The 14446-nt window shown below is 43.6% G+C and overlaps 1 protein-coding gene across 6 annotated transcripts in view; it reads left to right on the top strand.

Annotated features, from left to right (window-relative positions):
* RASAL2 (RAS protein activator like 2) overlaps positions 1 to 14446 on the top strand; it is a 275004-nt gene that overhangs the window by 250520 nt on the left and 10038 nt on the right. For all 6 annotated transcript variants that reach the window (XM_078854058.1, XM_073356489.1, XM_073356490.1 and 3 more), the window contains 4 exons: positions 1050 to 1911; positions 8675 to 8809; positions 10998 to 11200; positions 11773 to 11860. In XM_078854058.1, coding sequence (XP_078710184.1) covers positions 1050 to 1911; positions 8675 to 8809; positions 10998 to 11200; positions 11773 to 11860 — 1288 coding nt within the window. The remainder of the gene's footprint in view (positions 1 to 1049; positions 1912 to 8674; positions 8810 to 10997; positions 11201 to 11772; positions 11861 to 14446) is intronic.

The raw sequence follows: 14446 nt of genomic DNA on the forward strand, positions 1-14446 counted from the left end.
CAAGAGCAGATATGAAGCAGAAGGGATGTAGGATCATGCAGGTTTGTAAGATTGTGTTAAGAGAACCTCTGTCCAAGCATAGTCACCCCAAATTTATAACTAGGTACATGCTAGGACTCAGAATTGGTATCTGTAGTAAGGAGGACAGGAACCCACTGAGATATGCAAGGATTAGTGCTAAGACATGTAAGATTTGCACTTAGCCAGGACGCTGGGGTTTGCCTAAAGTCAATGACTTAGGATATTGAAAACCAAACCTTATACCACTGGCCAACCTGGGTGAAGTACAATGAGATGGAAAGATACAAACAAAAATGTGTAGCTCAATATAAATCCTGTAAAGCTGACTGAAATATCTCACTCTAGAGATCAGGATTACCTTTCCAATAGCATTGAGAAATACATGTTATAGTTATGCTGAGGGAGAATGAAAATATTAGAATAGCAAAAATAATCTGTTCTGTATTTAGTGTTACATTCTCACCTTGTAATTGTTGTTACAATTCTGGAGAGCTCCAGCAAAAAGCCTGGTGATGGCTGAAATGCATGACAACTTGCAACCTAGTTGTTTATGTGCCCATGCTTTGTGCTGCCAAGTGTAAGGCTCTGTTTTGTGTCTCAGATGTCTACTTTCTGGGCCGTCAGCAACTCCTGCAATCTATTACATGTTCAGACAGATTGAACAGGGATAGCCTAAAGCTCTGGGAAGCTGAGGAAGAGTGAAATGAAATCTGGACTGGTTTGGAATCTAGCTGGAAAATAGCAATGTCCAAGGGGGAAGAAATCAGTGGGAATGGTTTGAGTTTTACCTGTGAGAAGATAGGCAGGCAGTTCTTAAGTAAGGCTTTATTCTTAAAGCTAAACTAATTGCAGATGTGTGTATTGTGACTTGAGAAAAGTAAAGAGCTTCACAAAAAGAAATACTTTAGTTCCCTGAGGCTTTTTTAGAGAGAGGGAAGGGGTTAATTGAGGAAGAAGGGCATCTCTGGGACAGATCTACTGGGATTGTGGCTGGTTAAAAATTAACCAAATGCCTATCTGCTCCACAGTGACTCGCATAAACTGAACTCTCCAACCCAGGAAAATATAGATGGATATTTTCGAGGGAAAACCTTACTGTTGGTTCAGCAGGCATCCACCCAGAGCATGACTTACTCAGACAAGGATGAGAGGGAGAGCACACTGCCCAATGGACGTAGCGTCTCCCTCATGGACTTGCAGGACCCCCACGCAACTCTCAGTGATCACACATCTATCCTGCACGATGTGCCTTTGCGTCTGGCAGGCAGCCAGCTCTCTATAGCACAGGTGGCCAACATCAAACAACTGCGGGAGACTCAGAGCACACCGCAGAGCGCTCCCCAAGTAAGGAGACCGCTGCACCCATCCTTGAATCAGCAGGGCAGCCTCCAGCCCCTCTCCTTCCAAAACCCAGTTTACCAACTCAACAACCCTCCTCCACCAATGCCAAAGGCCTCTGTGGATTCCAGCTTGGAGAACTTAAGCACTGCCAGCTCCCGGAGCCAAAGTAACAGTGAAGACTTCAAACTCAGTGGACCCAGCAACAGCAGCATGGAGGACTTCGCCAAACGCAGCACACAGAGTGAGGACTTTACCAGGCGGCACACTGTGCCAGACAAGCATGTACCTATGGCTCTGCCCCGCCAGAACAGCACTGGGCAGGCACAGATCCGTAAAATGGACCAGGTTGGGTTGGGTGCCAGGGCCAAAGCACCACAGTCCCTGCCACATAGCGCTTCCTTGCGGAGCACAGGGAGCCTGTCTGCAGCTTCAGGTGCAATGGTGACAGAGCCAGTTCAGAATGGGAGCCGGTCGCGGCAGCAGTCCTCATCCTCCAGAGAAAGCCCTGTCCCCAAAGTGAGGGCAATTCAGCGGCAGCAGACGCAGCAGGTAGGAACAAAGTCCTTCTCCCAGATTTTGTCCATTCTCTGTATTTGTAGCCCTCAAAGATAAAACTGCCCACTTCAACGTTTTCCACTTACTTTATTTAAATGTGAAACAAGAAATGTGAACTGATTCTAGTATTATGGGAGGAGAGGCTGGAATGGGAAGGAACAGCAGGCACAGGTTATGGTTTGCCTTGCTACCATTATTAGCTTGGCCAGCAACTCTCCCATGTTAAATAAAATGAGCACAAGATAATCAAATTAAGATTTTAAAAAGCTGTGTTTTCAGTTTACCTTCACAATAAGAAAAGTGACAAATTTGTTCAAAGAAACAAAAACAGAAGAATTCCAAGAAAAAAAAGCTTGGTTTCAAAAGCCAGTTAAGATGGCTGAGTTACAGTATATTTGCCTACTTAAGAGGAGGGAAATGAATCGATAAGAATAGCATAGAATCCGTATTGCCCAACTGCTAAGCAAAAACAGTATTCTCATCAAGTATAAAGAAATGTATATTTTGTCACAACCCAACAACCTTAGCTCTGACTCTGTCATCAGTAATATCAGAATATGAACAAAATGGAAACACTTAATAGAAATATATATTTGCCTATGTCTAATGCCTATTGATTGGCCTCATATGCAAATCCATATACTTAATTTTACCATATGCATATTTCATCTTACACAATTTTGGTCTTAACAAACAGCAATTATATAGTGTTGAACAAAAAAAGAGTGTGATGAATATTTTAACTGATGTGTACAATGTAATGGTATCCCATAAAATGAAATACTTAAATACTGAAATTGAGATACAGTCCATACAAATGCCCAACAGTCCATAGCACAACCATCTTCACTCTGATCTGTAAAAATGTCCTGTATTCATTTGTCTGCTCTAGGTTAGAACAGTGCATTTATGTTTATCATCTAGGCCGATTAAGGTTTATGATGTCCTTAACTGTTAATATTCTTGCTTTTTAAGTACTTGAGTTTTGTAGTTTGTGAAAGCTGAGTATATTGTTGTCATTCAGTGACCTTATCTGGCTTTGAAAAGAGGCTCTGGGATGTATTAAAACCAGCAGCTTGAATTGCATAGGGAAGCAGAAAGGAAGCCCCTGCAGTTCTGACACCAGCTTTTATGTGCTCATGCTGACACAATAAGTGGGCCAGGTGGCTGAATTCTGCACTAGCTGAATCTTCCAGGTGATCTTTGCGGGTAGGTCCAAGTAAAGGGCTCTACAGTGTCCAATCCTGGAAGTCACAAAGGTGCGAGCTACAACCTCTTAGGCTTGGTTTACACTTAGAAATATTGTCAGCAGAGCTGTATTGATTCAGAGTGTGAAAAAAATTGCACCCCTAACTGACAGCTCTGGTAAACTAAGCTGGTAGTGCAGACTTTGCTTATACCAGCACAGCAAAAAAGTCCTTTTGCTGGTACAGCTGTATCTCCCCCAGGCAAAAGAGCTCATTGCTGGTATAAGCTGTATCTCCCCCAGGAGAGCCTGTTGGTATCACTCTACCAGTACGTATCTACCCCAACAAACCCTTTTAAATGTAGACGAAGCCTTTAGCAATGTAAGGGAGAAAAGGCAGGACAACCCATACCTGGTATCTGGGACCCTGAGAACAATCAGTGCTTGCAAACTACCATATGGTGTCTGGCTTTCGCTGCTGTAACTGAAATCAGAAATATTGAATCACAAAGCCAAGCTTATTAGGCAATTATATTTATATCAAAGAAATGAATCCCATAATGTTTAAAGTTTTTTATATTGTTTGTGTCCATATCCCTCATTTTGGGTGCTTGTCTTGTATGTGGGTATAGGCCGGTTGATAGATACAGTATGTTGGATGGTACCATAAATTATATGTTTAAACCACTGCTGGGATAGGGGGAATCTTCCGCCTAGTATAATAGGAGCTGTGCTTGGAAATCCACTCACTGCTCTTCTAATGCTTCAGCTGCCAGGTGAAACAGTGTGTGTTCTGCTGGTAGCTTCATTTTGTACTGCAAGTAGTGCCTTATCAGAATTCCCTCTAGAAATAGTTGGTTTCCTTAAGGTCTTTTACTGGAAATGGCTAGAAAAATAAACACAAACTTACTTGAAGGCAGTGGGGGCAAGGGAACATATAGGCTGTTTTTGAAAGCAGCCTTTAAAAAAATATTATTGACCCTTTTCTCCAGCACATACACGTGCATATGGGCATGCATGGGAAAACCTACAGCCACTGCCCTTTGCGTGTTTATGAGAAATCCCCAGGTGGCTACATACAACTCCTTGGATAATCTCCTTTCGTGTCTGTTGCATCTCGAGGCTTGAGGTACTGATTGCCATATTCCTATGAAGTAAAGCATTTTCCTCCACTTACTTAGAAATGACAGTCCCAAAGTGATGTCCCAAACTTTCCTCCTCGGTCTACCATCTCCTTTTATCCTTCAGCCATGTTGCTGCCTTTAGCTATGGTCAGCTTCAACAGACTACATTTATACTGGCCCTGCAGATTATAAAAGTTGAGTTATATGTGTCTGCCCAGATTTCCACCCTTCCGTTTCTACACTGACTCTTTTCACCAGTACAGTTACATCTGATGAAGTGGGTTTTAGCCCATGAAAGCTTATGCCCAAATAAATTTTTTAGTCTCTAAGGTGCCACAAATACTCCTCGTTTTGTTTTACCAGTACAGTTAGTTTCCTTGCTCCCACTTCAGTCACAGATATCAATCTGGTCTGTTGTTTGGTATCCCAGACAACTGAGAAACTTCTTGAGCTTTTCTGACTTCAGTGGTTAGCCTGTTCTTGAAGCAAATTCCACTGCATATTTTTAATTGCAAATATCACTGTGGAATTCTTTTTCTGGCTTAAAAAAAAAGTTGGGTGAATTCTCTCTGAGTGTTGCTTTGTGGGTATTTGTCATTATCAACCTCTTTCCAAGTTTCATATGTTTTTGAGCACAGAGCAGGGCTGTTTGCTTGTCTGGGAGACGTTAGCTTCTGCCTTTCATTTCCATTTAGTGAGTAGGTGGGGGATAGAATTTTCAGAGGAATTTTGGTATTGAATAAATTTCCCTCTCTGACCTCTTTTCTGCAATATTGTCACTTGGGGCTCTTGTTAGCATTTTCAAATTGCATCTTACCCTTTGCCGTCTGCTTCTTTGTTGGTGTCCTAACTGTTCATGCTTTTGAATTTGATTTCTGAAAACATTCCATTCTTCAATTTAAAGGTTAACTGAAAGGATATGCTGGTGAGCCAGAGGTCTGGAAGGAGGTCGTTAATGCAGTTTGTCCTGACCCTTGTGCTATCTTATCCCTCCAGAACCAAAATAAAAAGCAATTGTGTTTTTGTTAAGGATCAAAATCCTTCCAGCCTTCTAGCAGTTCCCAGTGGCTGCAACAGTATTTACTCCTGAGAGGTGCTGATTGGTGGCAGAGCTGCCCATGGTCCATATTCTCTCCTGCTGTCTCTGTCTCACAGCAAATACTGCCAGGAGAAGAGTCTAACTGCAGGACCATATGTATAAAGTTGGGTCACTACTAATAGCAATATCAGTCATGCTGCCACCGAGAGGGTTATTAACCTTTCCAACGCAAATTTTTCTCTTTCTGGGCAGAGGCCTCCATCTCTGTCAAAGCCCTGAAATTCTCTCTGACCCATCTCTATACCCATCACTGCCAAGTCTCCTTGTTGCTAGAATCAGTGTATCATCAACAGAAGATAACAGAGCCATTGTTGGTGGACCTAAGGCATCTCCTAGACCAAGAGCTGAGTCGCTGTGTGGGCAGCACGCTAAGTCCCTGAGCACGTGACTAAGGGCTAGTCTACACTGGCAACGCTAAAGCGCTGCCATAGCAGCACTGCTGCGACATGGCTTGTGTGGTCGCGGCGCAGCGCTGGGAGATCTCTAAAAACCCACCTCCACGAGGGGCGCAGCTCCCAGCGCTGGGGCACTGTCTACACTGGTGCTTTACAGCGCTGAAACTTGCTGCGCTCGGGGGTGTTTTTTCACACCCCTGAGCAAGAAGTTTGCAGCACTGCAAATTGCCAGCGTAGACAAGCCCTGAGAGAGACTGGAACTGGAAATCCTACCTGGATGTCTGACCTGATAGGAGGCTGAACAAACTCTTATCTTCAGAGATTATAACCCCTATAAAACATGCTTCCCTGAAACCTAGCAAGCAAGCTCTCAGTCCAGCAGCTCACTCTGTTGTCTCAGTTAGTATTTTAAAATCTGAAATTCTACAGACCATTACTTAGTATGTGAAGCTAGTTAAGTGCCTTTATGCATTTCAGAAGGAGGAGTAAAAATGAAAGGGAGGACATTGACCTGTTTGGACTCATAATTTAGCTGATTTTAAATGGCTATAATGTGTTGGGGAATGTCCCCTGCTCCTCAGATATCCATATTTTTAGTTTACCTCTACTCCACTAAGAAATTAAAACAAAAAAACCCACACTCCTCCAGCAAAGCCAGTGACCATCGCTCATACCAGACCTGGATAACTACATCACTCAGTGCTCTGTTGCCATCCAGGCAAGGTGACGAATAAACACTGTTCTCATATACCTGTGTCCATCTGTGTAGTCGGACAACCCCTTTTTGCATTCTGGCATCCAAAGCCCTCCACATAAAGGTCCCAGAGCTTCATTCTAGATCCCCGTGTTCTGCCCCTGTCGCACAGCAGCAGCTTGGTGAGTACCTTCAGCCTTTGCGAGGCATAGTCTTCTGGGGCCTCACTATATTATGCCCCTTTTTGTCTTCTCTTCCCTGTGGCAGACTTGTGGAGTTTGCCTGGGAACCTGGATAGAGACTGGAAAGAGCAGCTAGGCCCTAACAATAGCTCACTCTGCCTCAGTAGCAGCACCACCTCTCAGTGGATAGTTGGCCCCAGCGGGGAAATATGCTCAGACGCTCAAAAGGGCTCACATGGAGCTGCTAATCTGGAGAGTGGAGAAAGTGGTTTCCAGTGGTTCTGCTGTATCAGCAATGTCTCCAGTGGGGAAGAGACTACAGTAGCTTCCACCCCCCACACCTCAAAGTGCCCAGTCCACAATGGTCCTCTTTTCTTGTCTGTCTGAAGCAGTAACATAGGAGATGTAGGTCATGTGGTTGCTCAGACTTTGACTCAAGACTGCCTCCTTCCACATTAACAATGAGCCACTTCACCATACAGTATGATCCCCTACCCTCAGCTCTCCATCGGCTCTGGCTGAGTATGCCCGCTCTGTGGTGTAACTCTAGGCCCTTTTTATAGAGAAGAGTTTGAGTGCCAAAATTTCAGCAGAGCTGCCATAATTACCCATATATCTCTGCTCAGGACCATGACCCTTGGTAATAGGAAGGTATATTTATAGAGAAAAGCAAAATTGTCTTATCCCCACCAATGTGCTGATATTGTACTTAATGCTGCTGCCGAAACAAGGTATCAAATTGCCATGTTAACAGAAAAAGGAAAGCAGGCTGGGAAAAACGTTATTTTCAAGTTCCTCAAAGTGGGAGCTGGGGAAATAAAGCAATGTTGTTCTCCCAACAGCAGTATTTCCCAGAGTTTAGAAATTCTGGTGTCACGCTTCAGGGCATCCGTGCCTGTATTTTTTTTTTCTATGGTCCAACAAGGGCACCCATCTTTCCCTTCTGACTGGGGTATCTCCTGGCTGAACAGTTCCTTGCCTTCACCGTTTTGTTCCTAGCAAAGGCAAGCTAACCTGCTGACCTTCACTTCATAACAGGTTAACCGTGTGCCTGCCCCCATGTATAGGTACCACACAGCTCTTTTGGTGCATGCCTATTTTATTCTTAAGATAAAAGCACCACAGGGAAAACATATTAAAGACCATACAAGAACCTACATGCTTATTAATAAGCTTACCCGAAATCACCCCAACCCTACCATGGGCTCTGGCAGGAGCAGGCCTTAACACTTCACCTAAGGGGTTTTCTTGGGGTTTCAAGGGCAGATCACCATAGGAATTACATTAGCATCTCCCTAGAGGAGTCACATACAGTTCCACAGTAACGTACACACAATTGCATTTTTAATACAATGAACCACAAAGGTATTAAAAAAAAAATTGCATCTCAAGTTAAGCACCTCACTTCTTCAAAGTAACAAACCTGCCATTCACAAGCAAGCTACGAATAAAAACTTCCTTGTCTTTAGTGCTGTGTGAGGGGGACTGAGACAGCTCTACCAGGAAGCTAGCTAGCAGAAGGTGAACATGGCCAGGACCCAGTCAGTAACAAGATTTTTTTTCCATAAAAAGGAAAGTGCATCTGCGACCAGATAGCATATCAGCAAGCACCAAACGGTCATCTCGTCAAATACAAGCCCATCTCCTTTCTGAAGTGTCTTGTACTGTCTTTAATCTTCCTTATAGGAGACTGAAACCACAGTATTTCTGGACTCTGGTGTCTGTTATCTGATTCTGTTGTGTGCGTGTCTTCACTCCCCTTTCTTGTCTTTAAGGACTATGGAATTGTTTTAGGAAGGTGACTCTGATTGAGGTGAAAGGGAAGCTGTGTGCATGGGTTTAATGCAGAGAGGGGTCTTTCCGCATTAAACTTTTCCTGGATGCAGTGATGTTAGACGGGTTGAAGTATAGTATGTGTCTGGAGTATCTCTGGAAGAAAGTAGCTGTGGGGAGCCTTTGATACTGCTGGACTCACGATGACCTTCTTCCCCCATTTTTCTCCTCTGAGTAAGTTTGACTGTAGAGCCAGGCAGTATGTGATTTCTTTGACAAATGCTTACAGCCCTCTCTGCTCCAGGTCCAGTCACCTGTGGACTCAGCCACAATGTCACCAGTGGAAAGGACAGCTGCGTGGGTTCTGAATAATGGGCAGTATGAAGAGGAAGAGGTGGATACAGAGCAGCATCAAGATGAAGTAAAGCATGCTGAGAAGGTAATTGCAGTGTGCATTCACCAGTCTGAGCTCTTAGACCTGAGGCTTCCACTGAGCTCCTATCCACAGCAGCAGGCTGAACTGTTCAGAATGGTGGCATACCCTGTTGTGCCAGAATCATGCTTTCAAATGCAGCTGTTACTAGCACAGTTTTCCCTTCCAGCGTGAAGAGGAATTTTTTGTATCCACATCCTGTGTAAGCTACCCCACAGCTAGTGCATTGCATGGTTTCTGACCACAGATCTAATACGGTTCATAAGCATGTTGGGATGGTTGCAAGCTTTGTTTGAAACCATTGTCAAACACATCTACAGACTAAAACAGCATAGGCATGGCCAGAGCTTTGTAAATTCACCTGTAGCTGATGCTTGCTGTTTACCTCCATCATATTTTAAGACTGAAAATATCATATTGCCTCTATATAAATCCATGGTACGCCCATATCTTGAATACTGTGTGCAGATGTGGTCACCCCATCTCAAAAAAGATATATTGGAATTGAAAAAGGTTCAGAAAAGGGCAACAAAAATTATTAGGGGTATGGAACGGCTTCCATATGAGGAGCGATTAATAAGACTGGGACTTTTCAGCTTGGAAAAGAGACAACTAAGGGGGGGATATGATTGAGGTCTATAAAATTATGACTGGTATGAAAAAAGTAAATAAGGAAGTGTTATTTACTCCTCATAACACAAGAACTAGGGGTCACCAAATGAAATTAATAGGCAGCAGGTTCAAAACAAACAAAAGGAAGTACTTTTTTCACACAACACACAGACAACCTGTGGAACTCTTTGCCAGAGGATTTTATTAAGGCCAAGACTATAACAAGGTTCAAAAAAGAACTAGGTAAGTTCATGGAGGATAGGTCCATCAATGGCTATTAGGCAGGAATGGCATCCCTAGCCTCTGTTTGCCAGAAGCTGGGAATGGGCGACAGGGAATGGATCACTTGATGATTACCTGTTCTGTTCATTCCCTCTGGGGCACCTGGCATTGGCCACTGTCGGAAGACAAGATACTGGGCTAGATGGATCTTTGGTCTGACCCAGTATGGCTGTTCTTATGTTCTTATATAAATCATGTCATTTAAATATATTAGATGCTGTTAGTCTCATTTTCTGTTATTTAAAGTAACACTGGTACTAGGATATTCCTCCAGCTCTGTGTTCTAATGTTTATGTGAATTTTAGGGGTCACGAAAATGAGTCTGGTTATTAGCCAGAGCATGGGTTAATGTGGGCACATATTATGCAACCTAGACCAACAATAGCCTTCATGTTCTTCCTGTCTTGGGCTTCACCTGATCAGAATACCAGTTGTTCAGATTGTGTAAGAGTTTGGTGTTGTGCACAAGTGTCCACCCTTTTTTCACATCTGTAATTTTCAAATATGATTTGAAGAAATGTGGGTCTCCTGACATCTGTCAGTAGTGTAGTGTGTTCCCGGGCATTTAATTGTCATGTCTATTTATAGCAACAATATACATTATTTTCCAAATAGGTATGCAGGCATACAGGTGCCACAGTCATGGCCATATAAGTCCCTAGATAAATGTCTTGGGTTTGGGGCAAAAATAAAAAATAAAGTAGAGTTTTAGGAATAATGAAGGACCTATAAAGGGAGAGTGAAATGTATGGAGGAGGCGGAATTACTGGAGGGAGCAGTCAGGAGAGAGAATGGAACTTCAGCAAAGTAAACACCACAAAGGCTGTGTCATATAGTGTGTTAATGTGCTAGGCATCTGGACATCCGACTTCAAAGCTTGATTAGGTCTTAACGGAAAATGAGTTGTTTGGATCCCAGCCTAATCCATAGTGGATGTTTGTTCACTTCAGAAAACCACCATACAGATAGGCACTATTAACACCTGTCAGAGAGCCTATTCGGAGGAGCTAGGGGTTGTTCAGTCAGGACTGAGGCACAGTGGCAGGTTGTGTGGATGCCCAACAGTGGCATAGCAGGGGTGATGTAGGGCAATATTAGAAAATGTTAAAGTTGTATGGATAGGATCTTACGTTATGCTAGTCCATAGTTGGCCATAGTGACTGGTTCTAGCCCTTCCGGTCATTTCTCTCATTTTCTGTGTTATTAAAGAGGACAATGCACACCTCACAAAAATATCTGAACTCCTCTATCTAGCTAGCCCCTTTGCTTCTGATTCTGTCCCTTCCACTCCTGCCTGCAGTACGAGCAAGAGATAGCAAAGCTGAAGGACCGTCTGAAAGTGTCAAGCCGCCGATTGGAGGAGTATGAGCGGCGTCTTCTGGTGCAGGAACAGCAAATGCAGAAGCTGCTGATGGAATACAAGATGAGGCTGGAAGACAGTGAGGAACGACTACGCAGGCAGCAGGAGGAGAAGGACAGTCAGATGAAAAGCATCATTAGCAGGTGAGAGGAGAGTGCCCTTTTTGAAAGCTTTGGTGGAAAGCATGGAAACTCTGTAGAGACTGAAGAAACCCAGTAGATTAACTTATTCCTTTGTGACAAGAAGAACATGATATTTTGCAGGCAGGCAGCTCTTGTCCTCAGTTAAACCCCCCAACACTTTGGAAGTGGTCTCATCCCCATTTTACAGATGGAAAAACTGAGACACAGAAGTTAAGTGACTTGCATGCAGAGCTGAGGAAAGGATCCAAGACCTTAACCCTCAAGTCTCTGCTCTACTCATTAGGTAGACCACACTGCTTTGAAAGAGGGAAGGAGCTCCTCTTGAAGTGTGGGCTACAAACTCTGGAATCAGTGGTCCTGTCACTGTTCAGAGCTGTTTAATTTTGGCATTGGTCTCCGTGTAAGGATTGAGTTTAGCCAATTGAAGTTGACAGAGGGGCAAATCGACTGCAGAATATTCCTCCTAAAAGGGAGAGCGCCAGTTGTTGGGCTGACTTGTTTGAGCTACAACTGCATTGTCTGAAACACTCTAGAATTGTATTAAGATTTCCTGATCCCTGTCAATGTCCCAGGCTAATGGCGGTCGAAGAGGAGCTGAAGAAGGATCATGCTGAGATGCAAGCAGTCATTGATGCAAAGCAGAAAATTATTGATGCACAGGTAAGGAGTTTTGGATCTCTAAGAACGAAGCATTTCTTGAACAGAAACCATTAGGCCCCATCCTTGTGTCCCATGCAGCCACCATGTCAAAATCTATTGGATAGCTCTCAGCATTATTGTCTCATTCCCAAACCAGCATCACCCCATGGCATTGCACATACTACGTGCCTCCTTCATGGAGAGAATTCTGTTTTCACTCAACAAAGACTACAGCGTTTAGCACCCGTGTGATGCAGTGCTTTATGGGGTTAACTGAAGCCTCTAAGAAAGAAGTGAGCTCTTGCTGTGTAGCATTGCGCAATATACTGCTAAAGCGTTGTGTTTGACTTCAGCTGACTGTGTCTATAGTCAGTCTTGGAATAATGCCTACGGTGGCATGAATTTCCAGTGCTTGCCTTGGCTGATACAGCTTAGCTGTGGGAAAGGGAACTAGTAGATGCGGCACATAGGTGTAAATAATGCAGTTCTGCTCTTCCAGTGTTTTTGGAAGTATTGCTTCAAATCTGTTTTGCTTCCTTTCTGCATCAATGCTCACCCCGATAGAAACGAAGCTGATAAACAAAATATACAACCAGTTTGATCTCCGCCCGCTGCATTACGCTTGTGAGAGACTGTTTGTCAGTGCCCCTCATGCTCAAGAGTGTAGAAATCTCTCCTGCTTTTGTGCTTTTTAATGATTAGTGTCACTTCCTAGTTACAATTTTAAAATATTTAACTTTTCCAAAGATACATGTAACAACAACAGCATCCCAGGTGGTTTCAGAAAGTCACCTCACCATGCAGGCGGGAAGTGCCAGAACCGCTGAGCTGTGGTTGGAATTTCCCTCCCTCAACATACGTGAGGTTATATATTAATCTAGCCAAAGATGCTCTTGGCATATTAGAGCAGAAGTGTGAGCAGGCATTTGTTCCATGCATCCGATGAAGTGAGCTGTAGCTCACGAAAGCTCATGCTCAAATAAATTGGTTAGTCTCTAAGGTGCCACAAGTACTCCTTTTCTTTTTGTTCCATTATGGATAGCCAACAGTAATGAGACCTGTGAAACATATGAGCTCTGTATGTGTCACTAGGGAACATATACAAAGAAAAGAGATCTCAAAGACTTTGTGGTAGCAGAAACGTATTCTTCAGGAGGTTCTATTTTGGAATCTAGAAAAGTTTTAGCCTCTGAGGAGGAACACTTGTGTGTGCTGTCTCCCAGCACATTTTCCTGTAGCTACTCCTTCAGTGATGCTAAACTTGAAAACTAGAGGATTTGGACCTATGCCGTCTAATATGAACAAATCACTTGAGTACGGTATCTCTTGGTCCTTGCATTATGTTCAGCTCAAAAATATTTAGACTTCTAGGATGAGAAGATAATCCTGCTGGAATTGCACAACACCTGCTCCCCATACACCCTGCAGGATGTTCTAACTGAGGATGCCAGAATAGAAGTCATCCTCTTGTGATATAACTTAAGTGAACAGGAGAGTGAAACAGTGTGTGTGTTCACTGACTCTCAAAACCTAGGGCAAAAGAGGAGAATACAGGGGGCTTATATTTAATATTTGACTCCTGTGAATAAAGCGGAATAGCAGACCCTTTCTTCATGCAGATGGACTTTTGAGCTGAGCTGATGGTGGGGTGGGGACATGAATGAAACAAGCCAATTTTCATACTTAGTTACGGTCTCAGGGTCTCATTGTCCCAAACTGATGTAGCTCAGGCATGTCCAAAAAGCAACAACCTATTAGACTTTGGGGAGGAATGTGGATACCTCTTCTCTGACCATCCCCACACCAACTGTCTGAAAGAGGGGCCTGGGCATCCTCCTCTGAGTGGGCCATTCATCTGCTGTCTCCAACCTGAAGTAGAAAGATGTAATCAGTGGCATACAGAGCAGCGTAAAAGGCTTTTATAGATAGCCCTTGAAGATGATGGTTGTGACGGGTTCAATCACAGAAACCCCCTTGGGACTATCACCTGATGTGCTGAGACTACCTCTGAGCCCATTTTCTCTGCCAGTTTGGGCCTCCAGAACCCTGCCTTGTTGAGCCAGACACGCCAGTCTGCTCCAACACAGACTCAGGGTCTGACCCACACCCCCAAAGCTGCAGACTTAACTGAAAACGGCTTAGCAAGTGCTCCTGTCTCCAGCACTAGACAGCCAGCTCCCAATGGGATCCAAACCCCAAATAAATCCGTTTTACTCTGTATAAAGCTTATACAGGGTAAACTCATAACGTGTCCTCCCTCTATAACGCTGATAGAGAGATATGCACAGCTGTTTGCTCCCTCAGGTACTAATTACTCACTCTGGGTTCAATAATAAACAAAAGTGATTTTATTAAGTATAAAAAGTAGGATGTAAGTGGTTCCAAGTACTAGCAGACAGAACAAAGTAAGTTACCAAGCAAAATAAAACAAAACACACAAGTCTAAGCCTAATACATTAAGAAACTGATTACAGATGAAATCTCACCCCCAGAGAAGTTCCAATAAGCTTCTTTCACAAACTGGACTCCTTCCTACTCTGGGTCCAGCAATCACTCACACCCCTGTAGTTACTGTCCTTTGTTTCAGTTTCTTTCAGGCATCTCTTG

This window comes from Lepidochelys kempii, chromosome 8 (genome assembly GCF_965140285.1).
Source record: "Lepidochelys kempii isolate rLepKem1 chromosome 8, rLepKem1.hap1, whole genome shotgun sequence".
Lineage (NCBI taxonomy): Eukaryota > Metazoa > Chordata > Testudines > Cheloniidae > Lepidochelys > Lepidochelys kempii.